General features: G+C 59.1%; 2 protein-coding genes across 8 annotated transcripts in view; one reads left to right on the plus strand and one right to left on the minus strand.

Annotated features, from left to right (window-relative positions):
• NUMA1 (nuclear mitotic apparatus protein 1) overlaps positions 1-13,202 on the plus strand; it is a 37,377-nt gene extending 24,175 nt beyond the window's left edge. For 2 of the 5 annotated variants that reach the window (XM_082659722.1, XM_082659721.1), the window contains exons 14-26: positions 29-3,427; positions 3,902-3,943; positions 5,435-5,503; positions 6,875-6,985; positions 7,069-7,287; positions 7,375-7,532; positions 8,820-9,066; positions 9,955-10,183; positions 10,856-10,992; positions 11,336-11,512; positions 11,632-11,748; positions 11,862-12,131; positions 12,468-13,202. In XM_082659722.1, the coding sequence (XP_082515848.1) occupies positions 29-3,427; positions 3,902-3,943; positions 5,435-5,503; positions 6,875-6,985; positions 7,069-7,287; positions 7,375-7,532; positions 8,820-9,066; positions 9,955-10,183; positions 10,856-10,992; positions 11,336-11,512; positions 11,632-11,748; positions 11,862-12,131; positions 12,468-12,479 (5,187 nt within the window). In that variant the 3' untranslated portion in view covers positions 12,480-13,202. The remainder of the gene's footprint in view (positions 1-28; positions 3,428-3,901; positions 3,944-5,434; positions 5,504-6,874; positions 6,986-7,068; positions 7,288-7,374; positions 7,533-8,819; positions 9,067-9,954; positions 10,184-10,855; positions 10,993-11,335; positions 11,513-11,631; positions 11,749-11,861; positions 12,132-12,467) is intronic. The other 3 variants (XM_082659725.1, XM_082659723.1, XM_082659724.1) reach the window with 3 other exon arrangements.
• Positions 13,203-13,328: 126 nt separating this feature from the next.
• Positions 13,329-17,744, minus strand: IL18BP (interleukin 18 binding protein). 3 transcript variants are annotated; one of them, XM_082659073.1, is made up of 7 exons: positions 16,488-17,744; positions 16,100-16,145; positions 15,673-15,760; positions 15,091-15,297; positions 14,314-14,437; positions 14,083-14,230; positions 13,566-13,849 (listed from the first exon to the last, which is right to left on the minus strand). In XM_082659073.1, the coding sequence occupies exons 3-7, from the start codon at positions 15,692-15,694 to the stop codon at positions 13,742-13,744; spliced, it is 609 nt and encodes a 202-aa protein (XP_082515199.1). In that variant the 5' UTR covers positions 15,695-15,760; positions 16,100-16,145; positions 16,488-17,744; the 3' UTR covers positions 13,566-13,741. The 3 variants fall into 3 exon arrangements, 2 of the variants coding, with proteins under 2 accessions (XP_082515199.1, XP_082515200.1); XR_014297043.1 differs by adding an exon at positions 13,329-13,500 and having other exon boundaries at positions 13,648-13,849; positions 15,673-17,744; XM_082659074.1 differs by having other exon boundaries at positions 16,100-17,744.
• Positions 17,745-17,871: the final 127 nt, after the last annotated feature.

Below are 17,871 nucleotides of genomic sequence, written 5' to 3' on the forward strand. Positions count from 1 at the left end.
AGCCCCATTTGTCTCTTTATTTCACCAGCTGGAGACTCTCAAACAAGAGGCAGCCACTCTCGCTGCAGACAACACCCAGCTCCAAGCCAGAGTGGAGGTGCTGGAGACTGAGCTGGGCCAGCGGGAAGCCAAGTTGCTTGCCGAGCGGAGCCACTTTGAAGAAGAAAAGCAGCAGTTGGCCAGCCTGATTGCCGAGCTGCAGGGCTCCCTGTCCAACCTTGGCCAGGCCAAGGAAGAGCTGGAGCAGGCCTCTCAGGCTCAAGGGGCCCGGCTGTCTGCCCAGGTGGCCACGATGACCTCCGAGCTCGCCACCCTCAATGCCACCGTCCAGCAGCGGGATCAAGAACTGGCTGGCCTGAAGCAGCAGGCCCAAACAGAGCAGGCGCAGCTCGCGCAGACCCTCCAGCGGCAGGAACAGGCCTCCCAGAGCCTCCGCCAGCAGGTGGAGCAGCTGAGCAGCAGCCTGGAGCAGAAGGAACAGCAGTTGGAAGAGGCCACCAAGGAGCAGAAGGCCACCCGGCGAGACCACGCCCAGCAGCTGGCCGCTGCGGCTGAGGAGCGGGAGGCCTCTTTACGGGAGAGGGATGCGGCCCTCCAGCAGCTGGAGGCACTGGGGAAGGAGAAGGCCGCCGAGCTGGAAGTCCTGCAACAGCAGCTTCAGGCTGCTAGTGAAGCCCGGGACAGTGCCCAGACCTCGGTGACACAGGCCCGGCGGGAGAAGGCAGAGCTGAGCCAGAAGGTGGAGGAGCTCCATGCCCGTGCTGAGGCAGCCCACCAGGAGCGGTGTGAGGCGCAGGCCCAGGTGACAGAGCTGAAGGCCCAGCTGAGGTCTGAGCAGCAAAAAGCAACCGAGAGAGAAACGGTGGCCCAGGAGAAGGCCCAGCTCCAGGAGCAGGTCCGGGCTCTTGAGGAGTCCTTGAAGGTCACCAAGGGCAGCCTGGAAGAGGAGAAGCACAGGGCTGCAGACATCCTGGAAGAGCAGCAGCGATGCATCTCCAGGCTGGAGGCGGAGGCCCGGAGCCTGGTGGAGCAGCACGAGCAGGAACAGCAGGAGCTGGAAGAAGAGAAGGCTGGGCGCAGGGGGCTGGAGGCCCGACTGCAGCAGCTCGGGGAGGCCCATCAGGCCAAGACAGAAGCCCTGCGGCAGGAGCTGGCTGAGGCCATCGCCTCCCAGCGCGAGGCTGAGAGTGAGTGTGAGCAGCTTGCCAAGGAGGTGGCCACCTGGCGTGAGCGGTACGAGGACAGCCAGCAGGAGGAGGCACAGTACGGAGCCATATTCCAGGAACAGCTGATGACCCTGAAGGAGGAATGCGAGAAGGCCCGCCAGGAGCTGCAGGAGGCAAAGGAGAAGGTGGCAGGGATAGAGGCCCACAGCGAGCTCCAGATCGGCCGGCAGCAGAGTGAGCTTGCTCAGCTCCACGCCAGCCTGGCCAGGGCCCTGCAGCAGGTCCAGGAGAAGGAGGTCAGGGCCCAGAAGCTCGCAGACGACCTGTCCGCTCTGCAGGAGAAGATGGCTGCCACCAGCAAGGAGGTGGTCCGCCTGGAGGCCTTGGTGCGCAAGGCGGGTGAGCAGCATGAAACGGCCTCCCAGGAGCTACTCAAGGAGCCGCCCAGGGCAGGAGACAGAGAGTCGGAGTGGCTGAAAGAGCATCAGGGACGCCCGTTCTGCAGCACGCAGGCTGCACTGCAGGCCATGGAGCGTGAGGCAGAGCAAATGGGCAGTGAGCTGGAGAGGCTGCGCGCTGCGCTGATGGAGAGCCAGGGGCAGCAGCAGGAGGAGCGTGGACAGCAGGAGAGGGAGGTGGCGCGGCTGACCCAGGAGCGGGGCCGGGCCCAAGCCGACCTTGCCCTGGAGAAGGCCGCCAAGGCCGAGCTTGAGATGCGGCTGCAGAATGCCCTCAACGAGCAGCGTGTGGAGTTTGCTGCCTTGCAGGAGGCACTGGCCCGCGCCCTGATGGAAAAGGAGGGGAAGGATCAGGAGCTGGCCAAGCTTCGTGGGCAGGAGGCAGCCCAGGGGGCAGAGCTGAAGGAGCTTCAGCAGACTGTGGAGCGGCTGAAGGAACAGCTGGCCGGGAAAGAGGAGGAGTGCCCACAGTCTCTAGGGACGGCCAGCCGAGAAGACGCTTCCGGGTCGGGAGCCCAGTCTGAGGCTACCGGAAAGACGGAGCAAACAGGCCCGGAGCTGGAGGCTCTGCGGGCAGAGGTGAGCAGGCTGGAGCAACAGGTCTGCGAGTATCAGGAGAAGTCCTCCAGCCTGGAGCGCAGCCTCGAGGCTGAGCGCGCCTCCCACGCGGAGCAGGCCAGTGCTCTGGAGACTTTGCGGGTCCAGTTAGAGCAGAAGGCCCAGGAACTGGGGAGCGGTCAGGACACCTTAGCCTCAGCCCAGAGGGAGCTGGCCACCCTCCGCGCCAAGGCCCAAGAGCACGGCAAGGCTGAGGATGGGTGGAAGGCACAGGTGGCCCGGAGTCAGCAGGAGGCTGAGAGGAAAAACAGCCTCATCAGCAGCTTGGAGGAGGAGGTGTCCATCCTGAACCGCCAGGTGCTGGAGAAGGAAGGCGAGAGCAAGGAGTTGAAGCGGCTGGTTATTGCCGAGTCAGAGAAGAGTCAGAAGCTGGAAGAGAGGCTGCGTCTGCTCCAGGCAGAGACGGCCAGCAGCAGCGCCAGGGCCGCGGAACGCAGTTCCGCTCTGCGGGAGGAGGTCCAGACCCTCCGGGAGGAGGCAGAGAAGCAGCGGGTGGCTTCCGAGAGCCTGAGGCAGGAGCTGGCCTCGCAGGCAGAGCGAGCAGAAGAGCTGGGCCAAGAGTTGAAGGCTTGGCAGGAGAAGTTCTTCCAGAAGGAGCAGGCCCTCTCTGCCCTGCAGCTTGAGCACACCAGCACGCAGGCCCTGGTGAGCGAGCTGCTGCCCGCTAAGCACCTGTGCCAGCAGCTGCAGGCTGAGCAGGCAGCCACTGAGAAACGCCATCGAGAGGAGCTGGAGCAGAGCAAGCAGGCAGCCGGTGGGCTGCGCGCAGAGCTGCTGCGGGCCCAGCGCGAGCTCGGGGAGCTGGTGCCCCTGCGGCAGAAGGTGGCAGAGCAGGAGCGAGCAGCCCAGCAGCTGCGGGCAGAGAAGGCCAGCTACGCAGAGCAGCTGAGCATGCTGAAGAAGGCTCATGGCCTGCTGGCGGAGGAGAACCGGGGGCTGGGCGAGCGGGCCAACCTCGGCCGGCAGTTCCTGGAAGTGGAGCTGGACCAGGCCCGGGAGAAGTACGGCCAAGAGCTGGCAGCTGTGCGTGCTGAGGCTGAGACCCGTCTGGCCGAGATGCAGCGGGAGGCACAGAGTTCTGCCCGGGAGCTGGAGGTGATGACTGCCAAGTACGAGGGTGCCAAGGCCAAGGTCCTGGAGGAGAGGCAGCGTTTCCAGGAGGAGAGGCAGAAACTCACAGCCCAGGTGAGGCATCCAGCTCAAGCACGCCCCCAGAGAGCAGCCCTGTGGGAGGGGGGGACGTTGTCTCTCTGCATTCCTGGGCCTCCGGCTCCCACATGATTAGAGTGTCTTGTCTTCCCACACTCACTGGGTGGCAGAGGAAGAGAGGTGACTGGTAGAGTTCAAGTCTGTTGCCCCCACCCCGTTGGCCTACAGAAAATACCAATAGCCTCCTCTTCTCTGAAGCCTCTGTCCCTGGAGAGTCAGGCTGCAAAGGCCATCAGCCCGTGGAGGCACAGTGTCGTGAGGAGGCGCACTTGCAGTGGAGGCCCCGAGAGCCACCGGCGACTAGAATGACCCGAGCTAGCATTTACAAAAATTTTTAGACGTCTAGTTCCATGGGAAGATTAGAGCCTCGGTGAGGTCAGCCTGGCACCAGGGCCAGTGCCTCTTTGGCCCCCATCTCATGCTGTCTCCGTTGCTCCTCCCCACGCACAGGTGGAGCAGCTAGAGTTATTTCAGAGAGAGCAAACTAAGCAGGTAATGCCTGAGGTCCTCGCTAAATGCTGGCTGCTTAAGCGGTGACTGGTCTCGGTGCATGACCCCGGCTGCAGCTTGCCTCCGCTGGCTCCTGTTGTGAACTGTTTGTGAAGGGGGCAGGGTCAAGCCGTGGAACCCAGGCCCAGGCCGCCCCGGAGTGCAGTGTGCTAGGCCCTCTCTCAGGCCTCATCCCACCCATCCCAGGTCGGCCTCTCCACTTTTCTGTGCTTTCATCGCTTGTCAGGGATGAGGGGTAGGGTAGGCTTCATCTTTCCCATACCAGATCCAGCGACAGACTGCTCTTGGGATTCCTGAACCTCCAAGACCTACTCCAAGTTTGGGTACTCAACTGTGGGGACTCGCAGGATGCCCATGGGCCTTGTTTAACACAGGCCCCTTCTTCCCCACAGAAACCAGAAAGATGATGTGCAGGAGGTCCCCATAGATTAGGGGGGTTGTGAGCTCAGGACGCCTGCCCATCACTCTCTGGGGTTTTAACCCCGAGCATGGAGTAGTGATGTCTGGGAGCAAGAAGGCCAAGGTTGAGAGGAGCAGGAGGGGCTCCCACAAGTCAGAGGAGGGGAGGTCTGGCTGCCGTGCCCTCACAAGGATCTCTGCTGCCCTAGACGTCAAAGCTATCGAACTGGTATTTAGTGGGAGCACGCTTTCCACCACTCCTCCTACCCTGTCACCTTGGGCCTGCTGAGGAGTCGGCCCTTCTCTCCTCCCATCATCTCCTCCGAGGAGCCTGAGATGATGGGGAAGCTCAAACTGAATAGCAAACAGTTAGCAATGGAGCCCTTGCCTCTCACCTTTGCTGATCATGCTTGAGCTCCTGGAATGCCTGGGGGAGCCAGGAGTGTTTGTGGCTGTTATGCTCCCTCTCGTCCCCTCCCTCCCTTCGCTCTTCCTCTCTGTGGGAGTGCGGTGGGCTTGGAGTACATGTGCTGCCCCTGCCCTCCTCTTCCAGCAGCCTGACCCCCAGTGCTAATCACAGCAGCCACACCGCTAGCACCAACCCTAACGGCTTGTGGATATTGGGAAGAGGTCCGAGCATCTGGCTTTTTCTCTGGCCGTATCTGGGAGGAGGGGGGATGGGCACTCACTGAGTACGTCTGCTGGAGTGGTAGACTGGGTCCCCTGGTCCTGTCTGGCCTGGGAAGGTTGGGGCTGGAGCGGCAGCAGCGGCAGTAGGACGTGGTGGGGTGTCGGCTCCTGAGTCAGCTGTGCTGTCTCTGTCTCTGCAGGTGGGGGTTGGAGGCGAGCACAGGCAGGTGGCTCTGGCAGCACTTGAGTTGGGTCACATCACTCAATGTCCTGCTGACCAGCCTGGGCAGCAGGCCGTTCCCTAATTAGAGGCCAGAGAAAGGACCTGAGTTTCTTCTTCCAGGAACACTGGGGACTGGTCTGGGGAAAACCGCGTAATTTGTCTGGACATCCAGGGGAAGGCCTCCCTGAGTCTTGTCTTCTCCTTTTCCCTTCCTGCCCCAGGTGGAAGAACTGAGTAAGAAGCTAGCTGACCATGACCAAGCCAGCAAGGTGCAGCAGCAGAAGCTGAAGGTGGGACAGCTGGGGGATGGGCCTGCCCTCTGCTAGCCTCAGGTCAAGCGGGGAGGGAAGGTGCTAAGCCCCTGGGTTGGGGCACCCTGGGGCCTGGCAGCCTCAGGAGCCCCGCCTGTGCCTCTGGGAGCTCTCGAGGGAAGACTGGAGTGGCCCCCAACCCCCATACCTTCACTGTCTGCTACAGTAGCCACTAGCCATGTGTGGTTATTTAAATTGAAATGAAATTTAAAATTCAGTTTCTCAGTTGCGCTAGCCACAGTTCCACTGCTCAGTAGCCACGTGTGGCTAGTGGCTGCTGTACTGGACAGGGCAAATCAGAACATTTCCATCACTGCAGAAAGTTCAGTTGGGTTGCGCTGCTAAGTCTCAGGGAGGAGCGTCAGTAACGTTTAATATTACAATGCAATTTAATATTCTTAATGCTTTCAGCGATGTCATCTTCTTTGGTTTAATATTTGCTTTTTTGCAGCTCTAGGCGTCACAGCTTTTAGTTAGGGGCAAAGGAATTTGGCACCAGTGGCCCTCGGAGGGTCACAGAGTTGGTGGGAGCTCAGCTTTGTTTCCCCAGCTCACTGCCATGTACTCCACACCATGTCACAATTACGTGATAAACAGATGCTTATTACACTCTTCTTAGGGGCCTTCCTGGTGCTGGGAGATGTGGAGAGGTAAGGCTGGATCTGGATGGCCCTGTCCAGTGCCTGCTACAGACGTAGTATTTGCTGGTGTTGTAGGTGGACAGAGAATCCGCCACAGGCCCTGCTCCCCAGGAGTCTATGGTCTGGATAGGAGGCAGTGCCGGCATCATAAATGAGCCCACACAGGCTTTGGAGTCAGGTGGACCAAGGTTCAAGTCTTACTCTGCTGTTTAGTTACTGTGACCCTGGTCAATTTGCTTTCAAGGTCTGAGCTCAGTTTCTTCATCTCTGAAGTGGAGATAGTTAGTTCCTAGAGTGGTTTTGAGCAGAAATGAATTCACGTGTCCTCAGAGAGCACACATGCTGTGTGCCTAGCTCCATGCTCTGCACCCTGGTGTTCCCTGGGGATCAGTGCCCTTCCTCCTCGGGGAGACTGTACTCATGGAGAGAGAGTGAGATGGTTTGTGCCTGGTCTCAAAGAAGCAAAGGCAGGCTGCCAGAACTCTTCCAGAAATGGCATTAGCTGGACAGGAAAAGCTCCTATAGAAGGTGCACTTCGAGGGGTGTGTGGTGTTTTGGTAGGCTGGAGTTGGGAGCGGGTAAAAGGTCTTTTTGTGTGTCCTGAGAGGTTAGGCAGGAGTCTGAAAACATCCGTGGAGCCCAGGAGGCTATGGATTCGGGTGGAGCAAACAGACCAGCAGCCCTGATCAGCCCTTCTTGTGCTTTCCAGGCCCAGGGAGGTGAGAGCCAGCAAGAGGCGCAGCGCCTCCAGGCCCAGCTGAATGAGCTGCAGGCCCAGCTGAGCCAGAAGGAGCAGGCGGCTGAGCACTACAAGCTGCAGGTGAGGAGCCTGGTCCTGCCCACCTGCCCTCCTGCCCCACCCTACCCCAGCCCCACCAACACACCTGCCCTCTGCCCACCCAGATGGAGAAGGCCAAGACTCATTATGATGCCAAGAAGCAGCAGAACCAAGAGCTGCAGGAGCAGCTGCGGGGCCTGGAGCAGCTGCAGACAGAGAACAAGGAGCTGCGGGCTGAAGCGGATCGGCTGGGCCGGGAACTGCAGCAGGCCGGGCTGAAGACCAGGGAGGCCGAGCAGACCTGCCGTCACCTCACCGCCCAGGTGCGCAGCCTGGAGGCACAGGTAGGGCCCTGGCTGCACTGACGCCCTCCTCTCCTCAGCCATCCCTGCTTAGGCCTCCCTTCACTCTCCCTCGGCTCTCCTTCCCAGGTTGCCCACGCTGACCAGCAGCTTCGGGACCTGGGCAAGTTCCAGGTGGCGACTGACGCCTTAAAGAGCCGGGAGCCGCAGGCTAAGCCTCAGCTGGACTTGAGCATTGACAGCCTGGATCTGAGCTGCGAGGAGGGGACCCCACTCACTATCACCAGGTCAGGAGGCACCCTTCCTCCCTCCGTCTGTTGTCCTTTGAGCGCCCCCTGTTTATCAGGCTGTATCCTGGGCACTGGGGCTGTGAGATAAATAAGACGTGAACCCTTTGCCCTCTGGAAGCTTATTCTTAGAGAAGAATAAAGAAAGTATTAGAGGTATTAGGCCAGATGTTTGTATATAGCACAGTGGGAGTAAATAAAAATGAGTGGTCAGAAAAGGCATCATGGAGGCTGTCACTCCTGCTCTGAGTCTTGCTGTAGGGGTGTGTCTGATGGACGGAGGAGAGTGGTTGAGAGCAGAGGCCGAGAAAGAGCCTGGATGGGCTGGAACATGAAGTTGCAAGGGCTTGGGCCCAAGTCCCTGAGGACCGGCTGGACTCCCCACTGAGTGGGGGGTGAGCACATGTGTTGAGGAGCACATGGTCCGGTTTGCATCTTAGAAAGCCTGTCCTGATAGGGGAAAACTGAGACTTTAATAAAAACAATAAATGTGTTTTTAGAAATGTTCAAGACTTATGTGTGTCAGACACTGTTATAAACACCTGAAAAGTATTCATTCATTTATCCCTTAACAACTCTGAGGAAGCGTCTATGATTATCTCCTTTCACAGATGAAATTGGGGCAGAGGGGCGGTCACTTGCCCAAGGTGCCACAGTGGCAGGGCTAGGCTTGAACCTGGGCAGCCTGGCTCGAGTCCTTGTTTGTCTCCACTCTGTGTCTCTCAGAGGCTGTTGTAAGTCTAGGTGAGAGGGGGCAAGGCAGGCAGGGAGGGGCGTGAGAGTGGAGTATGGTGTGGTTAGGAGAGCTCTCAGGAGACTCACTCGCCGATTGGGTTTGGCAGGAGAGGGAAGAGGTAGGACTGTGCCTGTGTTCGTGGCTGGGGGCTTGGGTGGAGGCCGCCCCTCCCAGCTCCTACTTGCTTGCTGAAATAGGAGATACAGGAGGAGGAACAGACAATGGACTTGGTTTGGGACATGTTCGTTAGTTGTGGAATCCATGGGGGAGGTCTGGGGCTGTGGATATATGGGTCTGGGAGCAGGGTTTGGGAATTGCCAGTATTGAGTTCAGAGAGCCATGGAGTGGATAGGCTCACCAGGGATGGAGAACGGATGGAAGGCCAAGGTCAAGAACTCTCCTTGATACCTCTGAGAAATCAGAGAGGGTGGGGTGCTTGACTTAGTCTTCTTGTAATAATAAATGTAGGACTTGGTCGCTTTGGAGCAAAGGGATGGACAAAATGCCTTGTAGCCCCAGGAATGGCACCTCAGCAGATGTTTTCCCCACAGCAAGTTGCCTCGTACCCAGCCAGATGGCACCAGCATCCCTGGAGAGCCAGCCTCGCCCATCTCCCAGCGTCTGCCCCCCAAGGTAGAATCCCTGGAGAGTCTCTACTTCACCCCCATCCCCGCTCGGGGTCAGCCCCCCCTGGAGAGCAGCCTGGACTCCCTGGGGGATGTCTTCCTGGACTCAGGCCGGAAGACCCGCTCCTCTCGTCGGCGCACCACGCAAATCATCAACATCACCATGACCAAGGTCAGGCTGCTGCAAGTGGGGCTGCAGGGTAGCAATGCTTGCTTCCTCTCAAGGGCATCTTTCCATCGGGTCCTCAAAACAGCCTCAAGAAGCAGGCAGGGCTGACCAGTCCATACCCACAGATGGGAAAGCTTAAGGGTGGTGACTTGCTTAGGCCTCTGGTAGAAAGGGGCAGGGCTGGACGTGGCTGCCTGTCCACTGACTCTAAGGCTGCTGTCCTCTCCGTGTACAGCAGTGACCCTGTGCAGGCTTAAGGGAGACAATGTGGAGAAGTTGCAGTCCGGCCCGTGCCTCCCCACACACCCCTGGGTACACCCTTGGGTAGCTGAGATGCGTTGTGGTTGCCCAGTGGGCTGCCTGCCTGGCTGGGGGCTCTGGTCCTTGTTTCCATAGCACTAGGAGGTTGGGGAGGAGAGGAGGGGGGCATCTCTGGTGGGGAGAAGCTGGAGAAGTTCTAAAAGATGGTCAGGGGCCTGGCACACTTGGGTGGAAGGACACTGTGGGATGAACCCAACAAGCTCAGGAGACGTGAGTTCTAGCCCCAGCTCTGCCGCTTCCTTGCTTTGTGCCCTTTGGGCCAGTCACTTCATTCCTTTGCACCTCACTTCTAAAATGGTCTGATGCACTCTGCCTTCCCTCCCTTAAAGCATTGTTAATAGACTCAATGGAAAAATGGACAGAAAAGAGTCTTGACAGCCTCAGTACCTTGTGTGGGATTCTGGCAACAAGGCCCATTTCTTGCAGAAGTGCAGCTAAGGATCCCATGCAAGGCAGTGTGGATACGTGCAGCCATGGGGTCTGAGGCGCTTCGGGAAGGGGAATGGGAGGCTTCTTGATGGGGTGTCAGGGCCCCTATCCCTACTACAACAGGTGCATCCTCTCTTCCAGAAGCTAGATGTGGAGGAGCCAGACAGCGCCAACTCCTCCTTCTATAGCACGCAGTCTGCCCCTGCTTCCCAGGCTGGCCCGAGAGCTGCCTCCTCCACCCAGTCTCTAGCCCGCCTGGGCTCTCCCGACGACGGCAACTCGGCTCTGCTAAGCCTGCCTGGCTACCGGCCCACCACTCGCAGCTCCGCTCGCCGCTCCCAGGCTGGGGTGTCCAGCGGGGCCCCTCCAGGTGAGGGGATTGTGGGGACTTAACACACCCAAAGATTAGACTGGAAGCAGATCCTGGCATAGGGAAGGGACAAGCTTTTAAAAACCCAAGGCTGGCTTCCTGGCCGCCACCCAGCACCTCACCGGCCTCTCCTCCCTGCAGTCTGAGGGCCTTGCCTGTTGTCACATCAAGGGGCTGTGCTGGGCAATAACACTGATGTCATTCTCAGCCAGGCTATAAACCAGAAAACACATGACGGGCCTGGGATTCCCAGCACAAGAGTGCTGCCCGGCTGCTGTCAGTCGTCCTCCAGGCCCCTTCTCAGGTGGGAAGGGGCTGCCAGAGAGGCCAGACTGGCCTGGGAGCTATGCTCAGATTCTTTTCTGAGGCTCTTGCCTTCAGGGACCACTCTGGGTATCGATTCCTGGCCCTCCATTAGTTTCTCTCGGTGTCACAGCCTCTGCATATGACCCCAGGGAGGAAGCAATGAGCCAGTCCCCAGGGTAGGGATGGTCTGTGAGCCCCGAGCCTGTATCTGCAGCACTGAGCAGAGCAGGGCTCTGGGGTGCTAGGCTTGAAGTTCAAGGGCTAGGTGCATGGGAGTGGTGGCAGCAAAGGCTGGTGGGATGCTACCTCCCCCCTCTCCTCCTGGCCTTCCAGCCCCACTTGCTCCAATTTCCTCGCCCTCCACAGGCAGGAACAGCTTCTACATGGGCACTTGCCAGGATGAGCCTGAGCAGCTGGATGACTGGAACCGCATTGCAGAGTTGCAGCAGCGCAATCGAGTGTGCCCCCCGCACTTAAAGACCTGCTACCCTCTGGAGTCCAGGGTGAGCTCTGGGGCCCCCTGCCATGGACCTGCCCCTGTTGGCTCACCTCTTCCTCGTCATCCCCCCCCAGTGCCCTGGCCTGCCAAGGAGGGTGACCTGTTTCCAGTCCAATAGCTGGCAGGGAGGGAGCTCAGGGGTGAAGGTCCTGTGGGTGGGCAGGAGCTTGGAGAGGTCTCTTGGGACTGCTCTTTGCAGCCATAGTGGAGGGCGTAGGTGGGGAGCTTTTTGCGATAGGAAGGCTCTAGCTGCTTCACAAGATAGGCCAGTGAAGAGAGTTCTGGGGCGGTCCTGCTCCACCTCCAAACAGCTTGGCTCCACCGACCACTTTTTCTACCCCACGCAGCCTTCCCTGAGCCTGCCTACCATCACAGATGAGGAGATAAAAACCGGTGACCCCCGGGAGACCCTGCGCCGAGCGAGCATGCAGCCAGCCCAGATAGCTGAGGGCACTGGCATCACCACCCGGCAGCAGCGCAAACGGGTCTCCGCAGAGCCCCACCAGGGCCCTGGCACCCCCGAGGTGGGTGACGTCGGCTCCCATAAGTTGATTAGCGGGGAGGCTCCCGGCTCAGAAGGGGGACGGGTGCTGGTTGGACACGGTCCACTTGTCCTCTGGCTTAACTGTCCTCTTCCCCATAGTCTAAGAAGGCCACCACCTGTTTCCCACGCCCCATGACTCCCCGGGACCGACATGAAGGGCGCAGACAGAGCACTACCGAGGCCCAGAAGAAAGCAGCTCCAGCTGTTGTTAAACAGGTTAGTCAGGGGCTGAAGGGAGACCCTGGAGGGGCCTTGCTGGCCGAGCCCTGGAGCAGCAGGTTAGCCTGGGAGGCCAGTGGCACCCCCAGTTTGACAGCCTCTCCCTACAGGCTGACCGCCGCCAGTCAATGGCCTTCAGCATCCTCAACACACCCAAGAAGCTCGGGAATAGCCTTCTGCGGAGGGCAGCCTCTAAGAAAGCCCCATCCAAGGCCTCCCCCAACCCCCGCAGTGGGACCCGCCGCTCTCCTCGCATCGCCACCACCACAGCCAGTGCCGCCACTGCCGCCGCCATCGCCGCTGCCACTGCCACCCCTCGGGCCAAGGGCAAGGTGGAGGCACTGTCAGGGAAGGGAGAGGGTTCGGCTCTTAGGAATCTGGTAGGAGCATGGGCAGCCCCCCCCCCCCCCCCCGCCAGCCACCCCAGGGGCTGCTTCCAGGCAGGGCTGAGCTAGGCTGCTGGAGGGCGGGGAGGGCGGGGGCTGAGAGCAGGTGCTCCCGGCCTGGTTAGCTGCTCCTTACGGAGGAGAGGACACGCCTCCATTTCTCCCGAGAGCACCCAGAGCTGCTTAGGCACAGCCAGCCACTGGTAACCTGAAGGTAGATTGGGTCCAGGGCCACACCAAGGAAGGGACCCTAGTCTGGGTGTGGGGGGGCACTGGTGCAGCCTGGCACCGAGTCTCTTCCACTTGAGTGACTGTCTCTCTCTCTTCCAGGCAAAGCAATAAAGAGCCGGTACCAGTGAGTGGCCCCACCTGTGTCCTTGATGCTGCCCTCGCCTGGTCCTTTTTGTTCTGTCCCTTTCAGTGCCTTCTCTCAGCTCCCAGGCCAGCAGTGGCCAAACCCCTATAGACAGTGACGCCTGCCCACACCCCGGCCTGGTACCCGGACCTTCGCCAGGTGAACAGGTGTGTCCTCAAGAGTTGGCCCGGAGCCTGGATAGTCTGGGTCCTCTCCCTGCCTCGCCTCCTGATGTTTTCTTAGAGCAGTCACTTCTCCAGCGCCATCACAAGAAGATTTGGGGCTGGCTTTGAGTGGCTGGGTCCTTGGGCCCAGTCAGTCCTCCTCTCAGCCTCTGGATCTAGAAGGGACCGACCATTGGAGGAGCAGGCCCTGGTCCCTGCTGCTCCCGGTGGCTGGGCCGAGCAAGGGCCCTTGCTTTTGAAGTCCAGGACTGGGCATTGACCTAGTGGGAGCGCCCCACCCCCAGGTGCTCCCATCCACCCAAGGGCACAGTTGCCCGAAGGATGCTCTTTTCCAGGAGAAACGGGCCCTGTGCCTCAGTGGGGGATGGGGGCGGGGGGGGGCAGCCTTCAGTGGCAGCTCATCCCCTTCCTTCCCCAGATTTCACTGGGGTGGGATTTGGAGTGATGGGAAGGTTTTTAAGGGCCAGGGATGGATCTTTTCTAAATGTTATTACTTGTAAATAAAGTCTATTTTTCTCCCTTGAATGCCGAGACACCTTGATCTGTGTGGGAAAAGTAGGGAAACCTGGGCTTTGTAGAGCAGCGTACCTTTGTCCCTGTGGAGACTCCAGACCCACATACCTTCTCTCAGATCCCTTCTCCTGGCCTTTCTCAGGCCACAGGATCTTCCCACACTCCATTTCTGGCCTCTGCTCCTGAGGAGCATTATGGGCCGGCCTCTTCTCTTCTGAGGGCCTGTGTCCCCTGAATCTGGTTTTGTCTGTAGCTTCTGAGTGGCATTCTCTCTCCTCTTCCCACACTCCCTCCTCAGACAGGCCACGTTCTGTGAGTAGAATGATGGCCAAAAGGATAAATGAATGGGCAGACATCAGTACGCCACCACTGAAGATCATTTATGAGCACCCGTCGTAGGTCTTGCTGGGGTGACAGAGATACAGCTATGGGTCAGAAGCAGCCTCTCCCCGCATACCTTCCCTGGGACAGTCGAAACAAATACAACATTAAGTCGATGCAGAATGTGGCCTGGGCTGAGAGCGTGTAGAGCTCAATGAAGAGGTGGCATTTCAACCAGGCTTTGGAGCTTGGGGTTCATTATCAGGATGGTGAGGCTGAGGGGACTTGCTGGAGGACAGGGCTTCTTGTGTCGGGGGTACGCTCGTCTTCAGCCCAGCCTGGGGGAGTGAAGCAAACAAGGATCAGGGCCAAGGTGGGAGGGACATCCCTTGTCACTTTTCTCCAGGCCATGCCTCCCCTGCCTGAATCCTGTTCCTTTTAGTTTCCGCCTCAGGCTCGGGGAATTGGTGGGCATTAGCTGGAGGCTACTGTGGAAAGAGCCCACCCTTTCCTCCCCACGCCAAAGCAGAGCTCCTCCTGTCCCTGGAAGTCCATCCCTTGGGTTCCTCACCCAGAGCTGGGCCAGGACGAGGTGACGCTGGGCAGTCTGCCCAGGATCCGAGAAAACACAGGAGAAGTTGGTGTCTCGCAGGGCGGGGCTCAGCTCCTCCAGCACCAAGGCCCTCCACAGCTGGGTCCTCGTGCCCCTGTGCTCCCGCCTGGAGCAGAAGAGAAGGAAAGGCCATGAGAGGACCGTAGGAGGAGGCCTCCCTCCCACCGGCCTCATCGCCGCGCCCCTCACCTGGTGCTGCCCTCCCGCAGCCGGCCCGGGAGGTGCTCGATGAAGGAGCTGTTGCCCAGCCAGTAAAGGATGCTGAAGTGGGGGAAGCGGCTGCAGGCAGTACAGGACAAGGTCAGCGTTCCATCTAGGGACACGTGTGGCTGTTAACCCGAATGTACAGCAGACCCTCCCCTCTGCCACGCTGTGGCCTGCCCACCCTGCCCAGCTTCCCAGCTGCCATGATCCAGGAACCTGGAGTGGAGAGTCTGTTAAGAGAAGTGCGGTCATCTACCAGGGGACCCTGGCTGAGTAGGAGGAATTTGGGGACGGGTCCTTGGTCTAGGTGCTTGACTCCTGAGCTTTCTTCTTCAGAATGACCCTTTCTAGCACCCAGCTCCAGTGACTCTAGGAGCCCTGGCTGAGGAGGCAGCACCAGTAGGCCCCCGCTCCTCTGAGGAGGCCAGAGGGCAAGTGGGCTCTGGGAGGAGGGGCTGGGCTTGCAGCCACTGCAGTCAAGGCTCTGGGAGTCCGCTGACTGTTCCTTCTGTCTGAATCCTCTCCGTCCCCTTTGACAGGGAGCATCTTGGGAGCTGCGAGCTGGCCCTGTGCCACACTGGCGATGCTGGCGGGGAGAGGAAGTCAGTGCTCAGCCAAGCTGACCTGGTTGGTGGTGGGCTACATGACAGAAGGTTGGGGGACAGGTGCTCAGAAACCAACCCCACCCTTGGTGCCTCCGTGCCCTCAGCCCGCCCTCTGACCACCGTGCTCTCCTGGGCTCCCATCAGAATGGCTCCTTACTCAGTGAGACTTCCACTTCCGGCCAGGTCACCTCCAATGCTGGGCACTGCTTAGCTGTCGGGAGCGCTGGGGGCCGAGAGGGGCAGGTGTCCTTTGCGATCCCAGCTGAGGCAGTGGCAGCTGTAGTGGCCTGAGGCACAGATGTGGCTCTGGCCAGGTGGGAGACGATGTGGGCACAGAGGAGCAGGGCCCAAAGAGGGCTGGGGTCTGAAAAAAGGACAGTCACAGAGGTCAGCAGCTGTCTGACCTCCGGGGATTGCCCGGCATCCTAGCTCGGATGTTGGCTAGAGAGGGAGTTGCTGCCAGGATGTAAGTCTGGCAGAGATTCTTGGGCTCTGCCCAGGGAACGGGAGAGGCAGAAGAACCCCTCAAGCCCCACCTCTTGGCCCTTTTTGAATGGAGCACAGGGAGACCTTGGAATGGAGCCAGAGCCACAGCATCCGGGCAGAGGCCGAAAGCAACAGCACAGCAGCTGAGGGGAGCCCACCTGGGGGTGAGGCTCAGGGCCAGCCACATGGCTCCACTCTGGTCTCAGGATGCCCCCCACCCCTCCACCCGCATGTGCACAGCCCCAGGTCCCACCTGGAATCCAGTTCTGTCTCATGGTCGTGATGCGTGTGTCAGGAGCTGGCACGCCTGGATCTATATATCTGTGACAACTTCCTCCTCTCTGGGGGAGGCGGGGGAGGAGATGGTGAAAAACTGCTTCTCCCACGTCTTCTGAGTGGCTTGCATGTGGCCTTCTTCCTGTGGACTCCACAGCCCCTCCCTACCTCTAGTTTTTCAGTGGGCTGTCAGGCACTGCTATTTACTCTGTCCTGTCCACCTGTGACAACTCCTGGAGGACTGGCATCGGGCATAGGCTAGAGCTCTTCCAGCCCCTAAAAACAAAGCCAGGGGATCCCCACCCTAGCTCTTATTACCATCAACATTATACTGGTTACTAGTCCAATCTAACCCCTTCATTACAGGCATGGAAACTGAGGCCCAAAGAGGACCAGGGACTTACCTAGTCACAAAGGGAGGTAAAGTTCTCTCCACTGCCAGAGCTGGTTCTGGGAAGGGCAGGATATATAGTGAAATCCTTCTGCGAAAGCACTGAACTCTCCCTTCTATTTCACTTTCACTTTTATTTAACCAGGGAATCTAGAGCGGACTCTGGCTACCAAGAGAAGGCACACATACATGACAGCAGTCTGAGCCCAGTCCTTAAGGTTCCTGCACACTGCCCCTCTTCCTGAGCCGGAGTTCACAGTGGCCAGGAACTGGCCAGGAACCTTCTTGCTAACTCCCAGGCCCCCCGCTTTCCAGATGGTATCAGCCTGGGGTCTTTAACCTTCCTCAGGCCCACCCTCCCAGGGGCACACAGGGCATGAACCAATGAAAGAGTCTCTCACACATGAATTCTTCCATCCCAGCCAACGGTCAGGACTTCGGTGTCCACCTTTGCTCTTCTACGTGAACAGGCCTCCTGCTTCTTCCTTCACAGCCACACCATATTCAAAGGGACAACTCTCCTAGTCACTGGAGACCCCAAGCTGGATCACTCTGACCATTTCAGACTCCATGTCACACCAGCCCATCCACATTCTGGCCTTTCTCAGGCTCCCCACCTCCCTCCAACCAGCAACCCAACGACCACCCATCACTCCCATGAATCCTTCTCACTTCTGTCCTCCCAGCCCCTTGGCCAGAGCTACAGATCTAAGTTCACCAGGAAGTCTAGATTCCCCCTACCTGGTTCACAGGAAGCCCTGAAAAACCCTCCTTTCCGGAACCCCCCGTTTTTGGAGCTCCACAGCTCAGCTCAGCTGCGTCTGGCCCCACGTGAGCCACACCATGGGAGCTACACTGAGAGCACCTCCAGGCCTTGTGGGCAGGAACCTCTCAGACAAGCCGAGCACTTGGAACACAAGCTGGAGCACTGGACCTAAGAGGAGGAGAGGGTGCTTCCCAGAGTAAGAGGGCGCGTACCCAGCACTGGCTCGAGCAACTGTGAAGGACCAGACCCAAGTGTCTGGGATCAGGAGGATGGGATGCTGGGGACAGAGCCAGGGAGGCCAGGAGATGGAATTAGGTTTGGAAGACGTGTCCGAACACTGCTGCAATCCCAAGGGTTTTGTGTGCGTGTCATATGCATGTGCGTGTGTATGTATAAAAACCCAACTCATTCCCAATTAGACGTGGAGACTAAAAGTCAACTCCTCTTCTCCAGGGCTCTAGCTGACATTTTCATCTTCTCAGTTCCTCCCCCACCGCCTGCCCCAGGAGCTTCTGTGCTGTTAGATGCAGAGTAACTCCTCCCTAGGAACACCAGTGTCTCCAGCAGTTAGGTCAGGAGGCAAAGCTGCCCAGGACTTCAGAGACACAGTCCTTTGGGGAAGGGGGTGGGGATGCGAGGGAGAGGAGGCAGGACTCTACCTGTGAGTGTAACCAAGGCCAGAGTCGGGCTGCTGGGAGGTCATGGGACTCAGGACTGTTGAAGTATGAAGAGACAGCCTTGGACAGCCTGGCCTTGGTTCTCACATGAGCCTGATGCAGGGGTACGGGGACAAAAGTGATGCTCCCTGCCGCCATTCCACTCTCTGAGGATGAGCCCACTGGCATGCAGACCTCGGAAGCCACGGCTGGGTAAGAGAAGCCAAAGCTGAGAGTGATCCGCGAGAGGGGTGGTGGTGGCGGCAGGGCACTGACCTCAGGTGGTGAGGACAGTCACCCAGCGATGGCGCAGGGCACCTTCTGCTACAGGACGAAAGCCCGGCATTCCACCTTGCTCAGGGA

Source organism: Grampus griseus (genome assembly GCF_964374135.1).
Source record: "Grampus griseus genome assembly, chromosome: 8".
NCBI classification, from domain to species: Eukaryota; Metazoa; Chordata; class Mammalia; order Artiodactyla; family Delphinidae; genus Grampus; species Grampus griseus.